This window comes from Protopterus annectens, chromosome 1.part0 (assembly GCF_019279795.1).
Source record: "Protopterus annectens isolate FY-2018-M chromosome 1.part0, PAN1.0, whole genome shotgun sequence".
NCBI classification, from domain to species: Eukaryota; Metazoa; Chordata; order Ceratodontiformes; family Protopteridae; genus Protopterus; species Protopterus annectens.
Genome location: NC_056725.1, coordinates 1,667,067,728 through 1,667,082,865, shown reverse-complemented (window position 1 = coordinate 1,667,082,865; position 15,138 = coordinate 1,667,067,728). Strand labels below are relative to the sequence as shown.

General features: G+C 36.6%; 1 protein-coding gene across 1 annotated transcript in view; it reads left to right on the top strand.

Moving 5' to 3' along the window:
- LOC122799376 (major histocompatibility complex class I-related gene protein-like) overlaps positions 1–15,138 on the top strand; it is a 647,776-nt gene that overhangs the window by 375,838 nt on the left and 256,800 nt on the right. The window contains exon 4 of the mRNA XM_044068388.1: positions 6,520–6,813. Coding sequence (XP_043924323.1) covers positions 6,520–6,813 — 294 coding nt within the window. The remainder of the gene's footprint in view (positions 1–6,519; positions 6,814–15,138) is intronic.

The window sequence follows — 15,138 nt, the reverse complement described above, 5'->3', positions numbered from 1 at the left end:
AACAGTGAATATTACATGTTATGAAAGGGTGGCAGTAGAGAGGGACTAGTTATTGAGTTAGATGTGTGAATATTTTTTATTGATGAATGTGTTGGGTTTGTGGCTTAATAAGTTTAAATGCAGAAATGAATAAGGACAACGTTGATAGGAAGGTGAGGAGATAGCTGTGTAAGTAGATAAGTACAGGAGTGTGAAGTACAGGGATAAGGCATTGTGCTGAGGTGTGTAAGCTGACATAAAGCTGGCTATGAATGGAAGAGAAAAGGTGGGTTCATTCTGATATTTTGAAAGGGCTGGACATTTTTACGACTGCATTAAACTAATGAGAAGTGGTGAGGGCTGTTATACTGAAAGTTGATGGTTTGTGAAAGCTGATTATGTGATGGCCTGGGAACATTAAAATATTGGTTATGATGAAAATAGGATAGTCAGAAACATAGCTAGGGTGAGGTGAAGAGGACGGTGGCTCCAGGGTAAAGCAAATGGTGTCAGGGAGAGCATGATCTGCAGTACCAGGTCTGGTATACGTAGTAGCAGCGTTCAGAAATGAATGAATGAAGATATTGGCTGCATTCGCTGTCAGCACTGAAGCACTCAGTGCTCTGCACATGTGGTATTGCTCTACAGTAAGTCACTTGTTACATATCAGGCTGCTTACTACAGTTTAAAGAAGAAGGACTCTTGTTTTTTTTTTAGTCCTCAGGTTTGAGAGGACATGTTTTTTGCCTTACTGCTTAAAGCTGAGGTGAGGGGATGCCAGGTCAGGGAACAGCATGGGACATAAAAGTAGCTATCTGAAGACAGGGAGAGCTGTCAGTTATGTTCATTGTGGTGTGCATAGCCTAAGTTATAAATGACCAAAAATGTTATAAGAAAATTTGTTAAGAATGCAGTGCTGTCATGAGCTGATAGTAACATAGATGTGGTTGTAGCTATAAGGTAGTTATGGTAAAAGTTTATTGTGGACATGAAACAATTTAGGGTACAGGTTCTATGTTAAGGATAATATTGAGTTACTGCAGAGAAGAGAAGTAATATGTTTAGTGAATGTGCAAACTGTATTAAGGGGCATGGAGTGCACATCATAAAACAACTGAGTGATCATGATAATTGCTGGTAGGTGGTCTGTAGGTAGGTGTTCCATAGGTGACTATTTTGCAGGATGATTTCAAAGTGGTTATGGGTGCGCCATAATGTTGGAAGGCTGTATGGTGGAACTGTCTGAATGTTTATAATTAAAGTAGTAAGTAATGTGTGTGGACATACCTATGGTGGAAGGAAAAGAGATGGAAGTAATAGAAAACACCAGGAATGCAGAATTGTGGAGTTTTCAGACTCTCACGTATATGTGGGTTTAGAGGATGTACAGAAAAAAAGGTGAAAAGAGTGTAAACATTTCCAGGGGAATACACGCATACCTGTGTGTGTGTCTGCTAGTGTGTGTTCATGTGTGGTGGGGAGATGTTATTGAGTGATTTCAGTTCCTTATTACGTGATCAAAACCTTAGGTTATCGAACACCTAAAGGTCGATCACTAAATGTCGAAGTCTGAAAATTCCAAATGGCTTTTCCACACAGGGAATGAGTTGTATGGCCGTTATGTGGATTTTATTCTTTCTCTGCTGTACAGCAATCTTGGAGTTGGTATATTTAAATGGGGGGGGGGACACATTTCTGTTTAAAACTTTTCTTTTATTTGGCCAACAGCATTGTTTCCCTGTGTGGAAATGGCTGTTTTTGATCTTAAGGGTTCGATATTTAGTGATCGACCTTTAGGTGTTCGATAACCTACGGTTTCAATCACATAATACAGACCTAGTGATTTCACTGTGGGAGAAGTGTGAAAGGTATATGCCTAGTGACCTGGAGGGTAGCCATGGATAGAGATAGGAGAGAAGAGAAATGGGATGTGGTTGGAAGTGTAGCAAACTGGCCAACACATCCTCCATCAGCAGGAGCCAATCAGCTTGCACTTGCAATGAACTGATAGAACTAGACAGCATAGCAGCATTAAATGGTAAGCGTTAAAGACCTGGTATAAATACCAAACATATAGGTCATAAGACATGCACTTGATATTCGGCATAAGGGAGGACATAACTACCAAAAAAGAAGAAGGGGAAATACTATGGACAAAAGAGAGAGAGAGAGAGAAATAGTAAGTGAAAGAGCAAAATACTAACAAAAGAGGGCTGGACTAGAACTGGCACCACCTGATGAGGCCACAAAAAGCAGCATACAACACTAAAAACCTCAACCACAATTGTAACAACAGAGAAGCATAGGCTGATATTATCTGCACTGTACAATTAACTCCTGGTCAATACCCATCACTGGCTTAGGTCAGAGATAAGCTTCTTTACTTCTACAGTCTTGCCAATGAGGTCTGCTGCCTGAAAACAATGATGGGGAGATGTACTGTTAAAATGTGGTAATAAGGTCAGCAGTACTATACAACAAAGAATATAGAAAGGGGACATAGTAGCAAGGCAGAAGTGAGAGGTGGAACAGTTAAAAGTTGGCAGTAAGTTTACATGAGCAAAATATGCATTACCTAATACATTAACAAAATACGTGTTTTAAATGGACATGACATTGCATCAGTCATGAACACAAGCATAGCAATACAATAGCCAGCTTAATATTTGTATAACAAGATGAACAGCATGTCAGGGCAAATAACCATCTAGGTATATATACTATGTAAGCAGCACAGAAAACATTTGCTGAGAGTTGCAATCAAAATATTCACTATATTAGTTACTTTGTATGAAGCATAAATGAAACAGTACCAGACCTTGTAAAAAGACTCCACAAGCAACATCCTGGTTACTGTAACAGGTGCTAGATGTAATGAGTGAGCAAGGTGACACTATTTGGGAAAAATTTGAACAGATGCATAAAAAGGTTATTGTGATATAGTCAGTATGCTCTGTAACTATCAATAGCAGATGAATCAAATGGACAGACATACCCAATAGCAAGAACTCCTGCTTTTCAGTAGGACCCAATGAGTGGTTATTTCCTCTGTTGTCTTGGGGACCCACATAAATATATATAGTACTCCACATATTATAATATATTGTAGCATAATGTTGATAAACTGGTTTAGAATTCTTATGTCTGAATGATATGAGTAACATGCACCACATAAGTCATTGCAAGGTCCCTACAGCCAAGACAAGCTACCCTAAAAATTATAGACCGATAACTTGCCTTCCGACGACGTATAAACTATACATGGGAATTAATGCCAACAGAGTTTATAGTCATTTAGATGAAAACTCAATTATGGCAGTTGAACAAAAAGGCAATAAAATAAAGTCGTATGGAACAAAGGATCATTTGTTGTTAAATAAAGTTATAGTGGAGAACTGTAAAAAGGCGAAGAATCTAAGTATGGCATGGATTGACTACAAAAAAGCATTTGATAGTATCCCACATTCATGGATAAAAGAGTGCTTAATAATGTATAAGATACACCCTACACTGACTGACTACATTGCAGTAACCATGAAGCAATGACAGACTACTTTGCAATTAAGCCATGATAAAGGCAAGCTTATTATCCCAGGGATAAAAATTCAAAGGGGGATATTCCAGGGTGACTCTGTCACCATTGCTATTCTGCCTTGCCATTGATCCATTAAGCTGTTTACTTAATAGCTTAGGCCATGGCTACAATTTGGCTCCTAGAAAACAACAAAGTCTAATGACTTCTCATCTTCTCTTTGTTGATGATTTAAAACTGTATCGCTCATCAGATGAGGAACTGAAAGCACAGCTGCAGGTTGTCAAAACTTTTTTCAGATGATATTAGAATGTCATTTGGTTTTGATAAATGTGCAAAAGCAACCTTTAAAGCAGGAAAACTGCAGCACCAGGAAAACATCCGTTTGGGACAAGAATGTGATATAAAAGATCTTAAGCAAGAGGAAGTGTATAAATACTTGGGAATTGATGAAGGATCAGCAATAAAACATGAATAAATGCAAATAAAACTCAGTAAGGAATACTTTAGAAGACCTAAATTAATCCTGAGAACAGCATTGACATCTAGGAACAAGATCCAAGCTATAAATCAATTTGCTCTTCCTGTCCTAACGTACAGTTTTGGAGTGATTGAATGGCTGCAAAAAGTGTTGGACAGATTAGATACTAAACAAGAAGGATGCTTCATGCTCACCAAATGATTTATAAAAATCAGTGTATACCAAGAGTATATATTCCCCATTCCAAAGGATGGATAGGCCTCCTTGAAATTGATTACATGTATAGATCTGCAATCATGGGACTCCACACATATCTACTGACCTCACAAGATCCAAATGTAGTGAAAGTTTTGAAACATGAGGAGAATAAATTTAAGATGACTTCTCTGCTTAATTTAGCAGAAGTGTATCAATGTCAAACAGGAATGGAAATCAAACCAGAAGTAGATAAAAACCAGGCAGCAACTGAAGGTGCCAAAAAAAACAAAAGAAAGAATATAAGGTGAAGCACCAGATGAGAAGGCAAGATATTTGGAAAAAATATAAATATAATTGCAAGTATAGAAAATGTCTGGAAGAACCTCATGTTGAACAAGAACGAATGCAGGAATGGTTAAGGAGAGGTGAATTTACATCAAGAAATGAAAGGTTAATACTGGCAGCCCAAGACAGTGGGTTACATACATGCTGGTTTACAAAGTCCATTCAACATGTGGGAGAAACAGACAAATGTAGGTTTTGTAAAACCGAACTGGAAACAGTCACACACCTTATTGCTGGTTGCGACACACTAATGGCAGAAGAACTGCATACTGAAAGGCATAATAATATGGTGAGACTGTTGCACTGCGGATTGTGCAAACATTATGGTATCAAAGTGGCTGAAAAACACTGGAAACATGAAACACAAAGCATCATAGAAAATTATGAAGTTTATATCACATGGGATCACCCATTACCAACAGTTCAAAAGACAGATGCTAGAAAACTGGATATAGTGGCCCAAGAAAAGAAGACAAAAGTAGCATTGATCATTGAAATCATCACACCAAGTGACTACAGTGTCTTGCATACAGAGAGACACAAAGTCATAAAATACCAGGATCGGCAGGGAGAAACAAGAGCCATGTGGAAGAACGATACCCAGACAGTTCCAATAGTAGTAGGAGCAACGGGTCTTATAAAAAAGAATTTACAATTGTATTTAGATTTGTTACCAATCCATGTAATCCCATACGACTTGCAGAAGGAGTCATTAGTGGGCACATTGAGGGTGCTGCGAAGAGCACTTTTGGCTGACATCAAAGATTGAAACAATGCTAATTTCATGAATGTTAATCATACTTTGACTTAGGAATGGGGTCCATTCCTGTCATGGTATTAGAAACCAAAAGATATGGAGAAATTAGACTAAGACATTTAATGATATAATGCTATACATACATTTGTATTGACTGGAATGGGTTTACCATACATACCAGTGTATGTGAGTGTGCCTGATACAGTTTAACTAGGTCCATCACAGTGCTCCTGTCTACTCAGAAATGGGAGATTATCTGTTCATTTGTCAGGTGATGGTATGCAGGCACTGTCTCTACCTCATCCGTTGATATACATGACGATGATAAAGCATTGCAAGCACTGGCTTGACAGCATCTGCCAAAATATGCTGATTTACTGCTGCTGTTGTTCTGTTCCTCAGCTGTGTCTGCCGTTTCCCATATAAGCCACAAGTCTAGTCTTCCATTTCAGATTAATAAAGCTTCTCCATGCATGGCAATATGTATAACTGATTAATGAATAGTCCAGCCTTAACAGAAGACAGCTTCTGATCTGGAACTAAGGTGAAGTTGTTGGCATCCTATTTTACAGTTAATATAATGCATGTCATTCATACATTTTTACTATAAATGTAATATTAGTGCAGCCCTGCACCTTGACATCTTACTTTTAATGCTGTCATTATTTGGAAAGAGGTCCTTAATAGATAAAGATACAAATCATTGTTGTTGTTTCTATGCTTTTTTTTTTTTTTTGTGTGGTAACTTGAGCTATTTTTTTTCTGAAGGTGGATCTCAGTCATGCAGCACACTCAGCCGTCAGTACACATTATGTGTCCCTGTCTAACCATCCAGCTCCTTTTTGACAAATTATGTAATATAATCTCAGTGCATAAGAGATATAATATTATTTTCAGCAAAATTCACAATTTCATAAATGATTCTTAGAAGAGCATTAAAAGTAAACATTTTATGTAATTTTTAATGGGAAGAAGTAAAATCTTCACACCTACACTCAGGGGTTGTTGCCACCTGCATTCCACCTTATTAAATATTGTTACCTTTAAGTGTTCAGATCTTCAGAGGACTGCCCCCCACCCCCCACCCCCCCCATCTCCTCAAGTCTGGAGAGTCCAGTTCACAGCTTTTTCCCACAGGCATGCTTTACAAACTTTATAAATATCTATTTCTAAAGTTGTGTTATATTGATGAAGCAGAGGACTTTTACACATATTTCTTTGTTTCAGTGAGTCCTGAAGTAACGGTGTTTGGAAGAAAGGTTCCTGAGAATGGATCCGTAATTCTGTCTTGTCTTGTTACTGGATTTCACCCTCAAGCTATTACTGTGAAATGGATCACAAATGGAACCATGGCTATCCAACATCTTGGATCTAGTGCCGTTTTACCAAATGGAGATGGAACATTTCAAATAAAAGAGTCCATCTGGATTGAGAAACATGACAATAGCAGCTACACATGTCATGTGAGTCACAGTAGTGTTCCAAAAGGTCTCTCAGTACCGTGGGATGGAAAGATACTAAGTAAGTCCTTACTATCTTATTACTATTTTTAAACTCTGACAAAAATTGTTGTAAGCAAAAATGTTATGTGACCTTTCGAACATAAGAAATGTGCAGCAAAAATCCACCTTCATCAATATTAAGTCCTCTTTAATAAGTTGCAAAAAAAATATAACAATAACTGTTATGTTCAGTACTGGGGCAAGGCTAGTCACCCAGCAGTGTGAACTTTGGCTCAAGATGATTGTCCGTGTTGAAGAGACACCCTGACCCCATGTGCAAAATAGGAAAAAGGGGTTGAGGATGGATGGATGGAACTGTTTTGCTCAGTACCACTTATAATACCTTCTGATAATACAGTACTCATAAACTCTACTGACTAGCTAAAATGATAGCTTGTAATTATTCTTTATTCTCACTAAATAGAAGTATCCCATTACTGCACAGCACTTTATTATCAATAAAACTGATACGTTCATTTTGTATGTGCAAATTGCCTGACTTTGACTTAGAAGCACACCTGTGGAGATTGTTATCAAAATAATGGAGATGGTGAAAAATGACATTGTACATTGTACATTGGTAAAAGTTTGCTGACAGTTAGTAAAGACATTCTCTTAAATGTTTTTGGTATCTGAAGAAAATTCAGTTTAATAAGGTAGATGATTTAGAATGAAATAGATTTTAAATTATGATACAGTTAACTTGCTTGATATTTTCCATGAAAAAAATCAGTTTTTCAATTCAGTGTGCAGTTTGTGTTGGAAGTGCACATGCTGTAGTAATTGTCTGTTTAACCAAATTATTTGCCACCTTAAAGATATTTTCAACACTGCTTCAAAGTCATGTTTGATCTGAAATATTGATGAGAAAGATTTTATATGAAAGGCATATTAGAAATACGATAGCAGAATGAAAGAACTTCGTCGACTACAATCTATCAAACTTTCTACAATATGTAATTTCTACAGTACATATAGCACAGTGTTCTTAACAGACATGCACTTCACTAAGGTGAACACATTTTTTGTACAATACACATAGTTGAAACAGCATATTATATTACAATTTTAAGAAGTGTAATCTAAACGTTCTAGCCTTCATTTTCAAATCTTAACCTCAGTTACTTTCTACTGATTCAGGCCTCTTCCTTTCAGGTATTTAATTCTCTGCTTATTCTCCAATTTCTTACTTCATCAGACCTATTATTTCTGTTTCTAATTGTTACTCCTTGTGAATTCTCTCCTTCCGTGCCATTGTTGAACGTGCCTCTCCCATACCTTCCTTCTTTCATTCCATATACATGTCCTTTTCCACAATCATATCTTCTTCCTTCTGTTCTTCTATGTCATTCAAGGTAGAGGTTATCTGTCATAAGTATTATGCTGATGACAGCCAGTTATGCCACGCCTTCTCCCAACATTTGTTGATAGATTCTACTACCCTGGAAGACAGCAAAGACACCATCCTTCAGTGAAATAGCAGTGAATCATCTGAAACTCAACTAAGCAAAGACTGAGGTGATGCTAGTCTATACCACTGTCCATATGTCTCATCTTCCTTTCTTTTTTTCCATTTTCCAATGGATATATAGATGGAATTTGTTTTTCTTGTATGTGATCTAGGTGTGAATTTTGATGGCATAATAACACTTAAAAGTCAGATGTCTGCTGTCATCAAGACACCTCATTTACATCTAAAAAGTATTATCCATTTCAAGTACATGATTCCATTATCAAACATTAAGATAGTAACCCGAGCAATAATGTCTTCCTGTTTTGATTACTGCAATGCCATTTGCCTTGGCCTTACATAAGGGGACCTGGATCATCTACTGAGGATGCAGAATTTCATGGCTAGGCTTTTGGCTGATGGCTCTTATCTGCCTATATTACTTCCACACTGTGATGTCTACATTGGCTACCAGTCACTGCCAGAGCTGTCCTTAAGTTTCCAGTTGTAACTTTGGGGAAATAACACAGTCTGCATCCTGACTACCTGAATGAACTTATTATACCTTACTCCACTGTGAAACCTTCCAGGTCATCGGGTGAAGGATTTCTAGTTGTATTTAATATGTGTCACAACAAAACATAAAAAACAAACCGGTTTCGGCCCAATGGCCTTTTTCAATGTATGTTTCAGCCTGTAGTTAACCACTATTTTTATACAAAGCCAAAAGCTTTAATTGATCATTAATTAAACAATTAAAGATGTTCATTTAAACCAAGTGGAAATAATCCACCCACTTTCATAATCCATGATGTTTCTTTTTTATTTAACAATTTATGCCAACCTGTTTTCAAAGATCTGTTGCCCATAATTCTGTCAATAATAATAAATTTGAATGTAGCTGTATTATGTAAAGTAGTATGTTTATACAGAGCATTGGTCATATGTTTATTTCTAATATTACTGAGATGTTCTGAAATACAAAATGTAATGGGTCTGGAAGTTTGGCCAACATAAAAAGCTGAGCAAGAACAAATTGCAAGGTAAATGGCCCAATCACTGCTGCAGTTGGAAAAATCATTAATAGAAAAAACTTTTGAAGTGTTTTTGCTAGTAAATTCTTTTGTCTGAAGAATGTGTTTGCAAAAAGAGCAATGCCCACAAGGGTAACATCCCACCACTGTGGTCCCCTCTATTGTAGTCTTTACTGAATGTTCCAATGGTATAATGTTTATAATGGTTAAAATGACTCCACAAAGTCTGACCTTTACGGAATGAAAATGAACGTTTATCTCCTAACATGTCACATAATTTATCTTCAGCCAACAGAATGTCCCAATGTTGTTGCACTATATGTAACAATTCATCTGTAGTTCTACCATAAGTAGCAGTGAACCTGATTTTGTGATCCCACTGGAACTGACATTGTTTATATGTAAGTAGATCATTTCTGGAGAGTTTTTGAACCTCCCTACTAGTCTTAAACACTTTGGCCATAGGATACCCACGTTCAATAAAACGATTGATTAAATCCTGATCAAAATGCTCATAGTCCACAGTGTTGGAGCAGATCCTATGTATTCTAATTAATTGTGACTTGGAGATGCTAGTAATAATGTGTTTAGGATGACAGTTGGAGGCGTGTAATAATGTATTTGAATGATGGTTTTTTTTATATAATAAGATGGACAAAGTACCATCTGGTTGTTTATATATGACTACATCCAGAAAAGAAATAGATGTTAAATCATAATTAACCATAAATTTTATATCCCATTTATTCTCATTCAAATACTGGACAAATTCTTGTAGATATATAACATCCAATTTTCACACCATCCAGCAGTCATCCAAAAACCTCCGCCAAATGTCTGTTTCATCCAGAAATATGTTGTGATTACTATCATAGATGATAAACTGTTCAAGGTAACCCATAAATAGATCAGCATATATGGGTGCAAAAGATGCACCCATAGCTGTACTCTTCAACTGTAGATAGCATTTATTATTGAAATAGAATACATTTTTAGAAAGGACATGCTCTGCCAAACAGAAAAGGAAGGTATTAAATCCCAGACTGTATAAGGACATTTTATTCAACCAATAGTCCAGGCCACATAATCCTGCCCAATGTGGAATGCTGGTGTATAGAGAAGTAACGTACAGGGTCCACATCAACCAAGCAGGCTCCAATTGGGTATCGGAAACAATATTTAGAAATTCTGTTGTATCCTGTATCCTGGCCCTAACCCCTTGTAGTAGAGGTTTTAAATACATTGTAAGGTATGCAGATAGAGGTTCAGTAAGGGAACCCTTTCCAGAAACAGTAGGTCTTCCTGGTGGTTTATTAATGTCTTTATGGATTTTTGGAAGAAGATAAAAATACTGTGAAGAAGAATCTTTAACTTTTAAATAAAATAATGTATATTTATCTATTATGCCTTCACTGACTGCAGACTCCAAAAATGAATCTATTTCATTTTTGAACCTAGTTGTGGGATCATTGGGCATACATGTGTAGAATCTAACATCTTGTAACTGTCTGTCAACTTCCTCAACATACATGGACTTATCCATTACCACTGTCGCACCACCTTTGTCTGCTTGAATAATGACAATAGCCTTGTTGTTCCCTAAATTCTCTAAAGCATCCATTTCCTTTGGTGTCAAATTAGAAGAAGAAATATATTTACGACGGTTCAAGCCAAAGTGTAAGTCCTTCAATATACATTTTTGAAACACCTCCACATTTTTGTTCCTAGGCGGAACAAAAGTAAATCTATGAAACTTGAAGCCGCTCTGCTCCATGTGCCCATTATCCCATCCAGTATCCCGAAAATGTCATTTAAGGTTAAGCAGTCTACAGAAATCATATAAATCCTCAATAAAAGTACCTTCCAAGACAAAAAACCCAGGGATGAAATTCAAACCTTTATTAAGTATCACATAATCAGATTCAGTCAAAATAGCTGATGAAATATTGTTAACATTGTTTGTGGAAGTTATCTCAGTTTTAGAAAATTCAACATCGCTTCCAGAGAGCCATCAATGCCTGTGTTTAGATTGGTGTTTCCTACACCCCCCTCCTCTTTTTGTTATAGATAAAGGGACTAAATCAATATTCTGTGATAGCTTATCTTGATCAGTATTACAAGATTTCTTATAGGCTGGTGACATCTGCTGTCTGTCAATTTCTGTGTCGGTATATGAGGACGAATCCTCACCAGATATATCACTGACTGATTTTTTAAGGATTGACTTACTTCTTTTTCTCTTTTGGCCCAGTGGCAGTGAATCTTTTTGTACAAACCTAACACTTTTAGTGCTTTTTACGTATTCAAAGGGCTTCCCCAAGTTATAATCCTTTAGATCTCTCTTAAATTTATGAACTTTCCTATCTTTTAGTTCCTGTTCAAACTGAAGTAACCCCTGCCTTAGTTTGTCAAACCATTGCTTATAGGTTGATGAACCCTCAAAAGATTTAGCTTTTTCACAAATCTGAGTGACCTCAGATATGTGTATATCTATTATGCATTCATAATACTCATGTAGAGTTTTGACAAACTGTATGGAGGTTTTTTTTGAATCTCAGACCAAGATGTAAGAAGTATATCATCAGGTTGTCCAACTAAAGGTTTAATACAAATTCTCAAGCCCATTGGGGTAATATCCTTTCCAAACAGGCTTTAAAAAGCCTTAAATGCCAAACACACGATCTAAGATTTTTTATGTGTTTGCTTAACTGGTCAGAGGTGGAGACACATGTTGTATCTGGAGATCCCTGATCATTGCTGTTATGTATGCTCCCAATCCCAAAGACTTGAATGTCTTCTTTGTCTGCTGACAACCCCATTCAAAATAGTAATTAAATCCATGTTGACAAAAGATGCAAAAAATCTGTTATATATGGGATGATAATGAATAATTAAACTTATAACAGCAGCAAATATAGGGATAAAATGGACTATTTGATGTTATTTGTGGTCAAAAAATATATAGTTACAAATAACCACCCTATTACCGTTCAAACGTATATTTGTTGTAGAACACTATCATCCCCAAAACCCCCAATGAGCAACAATATGCAGGGTACTAACAATAGACATATATAACTAACAATGAATTTCTCCAGATCCCTATAATTCAAACCACTAAAATAATTTAAATGAAAAATGCATGATACATAATGAACCGTTGTTATAAACTGTATGGCATAAGAAATGTTAAATGTTCCTATTAATCTCAAAAACATACGATAAACTAGCAAACACAAAATTAATTAGTAAAAATAAGCCCAAACAATGTTTGTATGATGGAACCAAAGAGCCATATATAATGGCCAGATGTTAGTCCCCCAAACTCCTGAAACACACAAAAACAATTTTTGATCCAGAACATAAAAAAATCCACATTAACAATCAGAAACCATATATACTTATAAACAGGTAAATTGTCAGTCAAACAATATGTTACACCATCAAATACCTATATATCCATAGTTTTGGCCACCAAAAAGTCATTGGATCAACAAAACATAACCTAATATGATTAATACTTATTGTAAATGAGTTCAAACCTGGAACTATGAAAAAAGTAGCAATAAGGAATGTCTTATCTCTGTCCCAAAAATAATCCTGCTGCCCATAGAAACAAGACAGATCCATCAAGTTAAATGTCAAAACAAATAAATGTATGGAGGTAACAATCACACAAAGAGAACTTAAGAGTATCCCAAGGGACAAGCCCAAGGAATCCACTGTTATAATATGACTGTAATAAATGCCAAACTGTTTATCAGATGGTATTCACCTCCTCTGAAGTAAAAAAAGCACAAAAGTAGTTTTTAATAACTATAAGGCATAAAGCAACATCAAAAATGGTCATCAGAAACCAAAAAGTGGATGATATTCACCTCTTCTGACATTTATAACAGTTAGAACATGTTAAAGTTTCAAACTTCGCCCAAGAGTAATCTCCCAATATTAGAGAATGGACGGTATTCACCTCTTCCAATATTCGTAGTAGCTGTGAATAACAAGAATAAACTGCAGATAAAACATTCCTTACACTCTCATAATTTGTCAAACAAAACTTTAACATATGAGCCTGACAAATTTCAAATTCTGAAAAATCAAAGTTGTAGAAGTATACACTTTTTTCCCATACCTATCAATATTTTTCCATCCTTATTAGAAAGAGCAGAATTGAAATTAATTAAATGCTTAACAGCAGTGGAGTCAGTTAAGGATATAGCTGCTGAGTCAAGCTTGGAAATAGTGTCTAAATATTTAAAAGACCGAGGAACTGTATACATCCTACATGCCCTTTTAGGGGCAGCTGGATGACTACCAGGAAAATTACATGCAGTAAGACACATCCTCTAAAGCAAACAGGGTATGAGGAATGGGTTTGGGTTCTGGAAAATCCTTCTGCAACAACACATAGTATTTTCTGAGGGCCTGAGAAACTTTGATGTTCTCCAACTGAAAACACTGGGACATTCTATCAATAGTATCAGAGAAAGAGAACCCCACAAAGGGAGAATCAGAAACTGATCTCTCCTCTGAGTCTAAATCAGAAATCTGAGGACATAATCCTGAATCCATCCCTTTATCTTCCTGTTCAGACTTAGAATCTTGAATCTCTTTAGGAAAAGAGAAATCCCTCTTTCTTATACTAGAAACTACTTTACAAGAAGACTGAATAGCCTGAATTAAACCCTGAGCTAGTCTCAGTAAACTACTCCTATCCAAATAAATTTGAGGAGAGGAAGATGCATGCTTGGTTTTCTGTTTCCTTTTGACAGGAAAATGGGGTCAGCCATGTTACTAATGGCAACCACTGCTTCCCCAGGGATGCTCACAGCATTCTGACACAACAGGGAAACTTTCTCTGTTCCCTCTCCCCGGAAAAACAAGAGTGGCTTACCTTTGACCAGTGAGGGGACTTCAAAAACTGCAGAAGACGTAACTAAACCCCTGTTTATAGTGGCTGTATGTGCTATACTAGAGGGATGTATGGAAAAAGACAAGTGATCTGAGATAAAGCAATGGCCACAGCAGAGTCACCAACCTGTTGCTGAGACAAATTGATAGCCTGCTGTGGTGGCAAAGTCTGATTGCTTAATTTTTTCATTTTGCGTCTGAAAGGAGGACTGACCAGGGGGCCAGTAATCTGTTCCATGGTCAAGCCAAAAATGGTGCCTCTTTCCCAAGGAAGAAACATTGCAATTGCCTATAAAACTACCATCCCAAAAAGTTGCATTTTTGACAGAAAAAACACAGTGAAAAGCAATCTAAAACAGAACATCAGTTCCACAACCAAAGCACAATTTCTCCAAAGAAAATATGTTTTCAGTTAGTTTACACTGTTTTTAAACTGACACAAAAAATGAGTGCTCCATTTAAAAGTATTTCACAGTCTCAAGACAGCCCATTAAAACACACCACTCCTAGCTATAAAATAGCTTTCCTGAAGAAGAAATTAATTAAACTACAATAAGTTTAAGAAAATGGAAGCCCCCCCCCCCCCCAAGAGAACTTATCTGACCAGCAAAGGAAAACAGAAGCTGACTGTTGATCCTCAAATGCTCAGAGGAGCATAATCTCGGTAGCAGTAAAGCTTTGAAGGACTGCCCACCCAAACTTGTCTTTTAATAAGCTCAACTCAAACTATTAGATAGTCTGGGTGCATGGAAGGTGTCCTGACTTTTCAGATGGCTTTAAAAATTCAAGCTGTCAGTTAAATCCATATAGCTAAGGATACTGCCCATAGTGATCAATATGAGAACATTATAAAAAATCCAAAACCCCACTCAGGTATATTTGATATACTCACTGAACTAGGCATAAAGCCTTACATAACTCACTGGATTGCCAACTGGCTCATAGACAG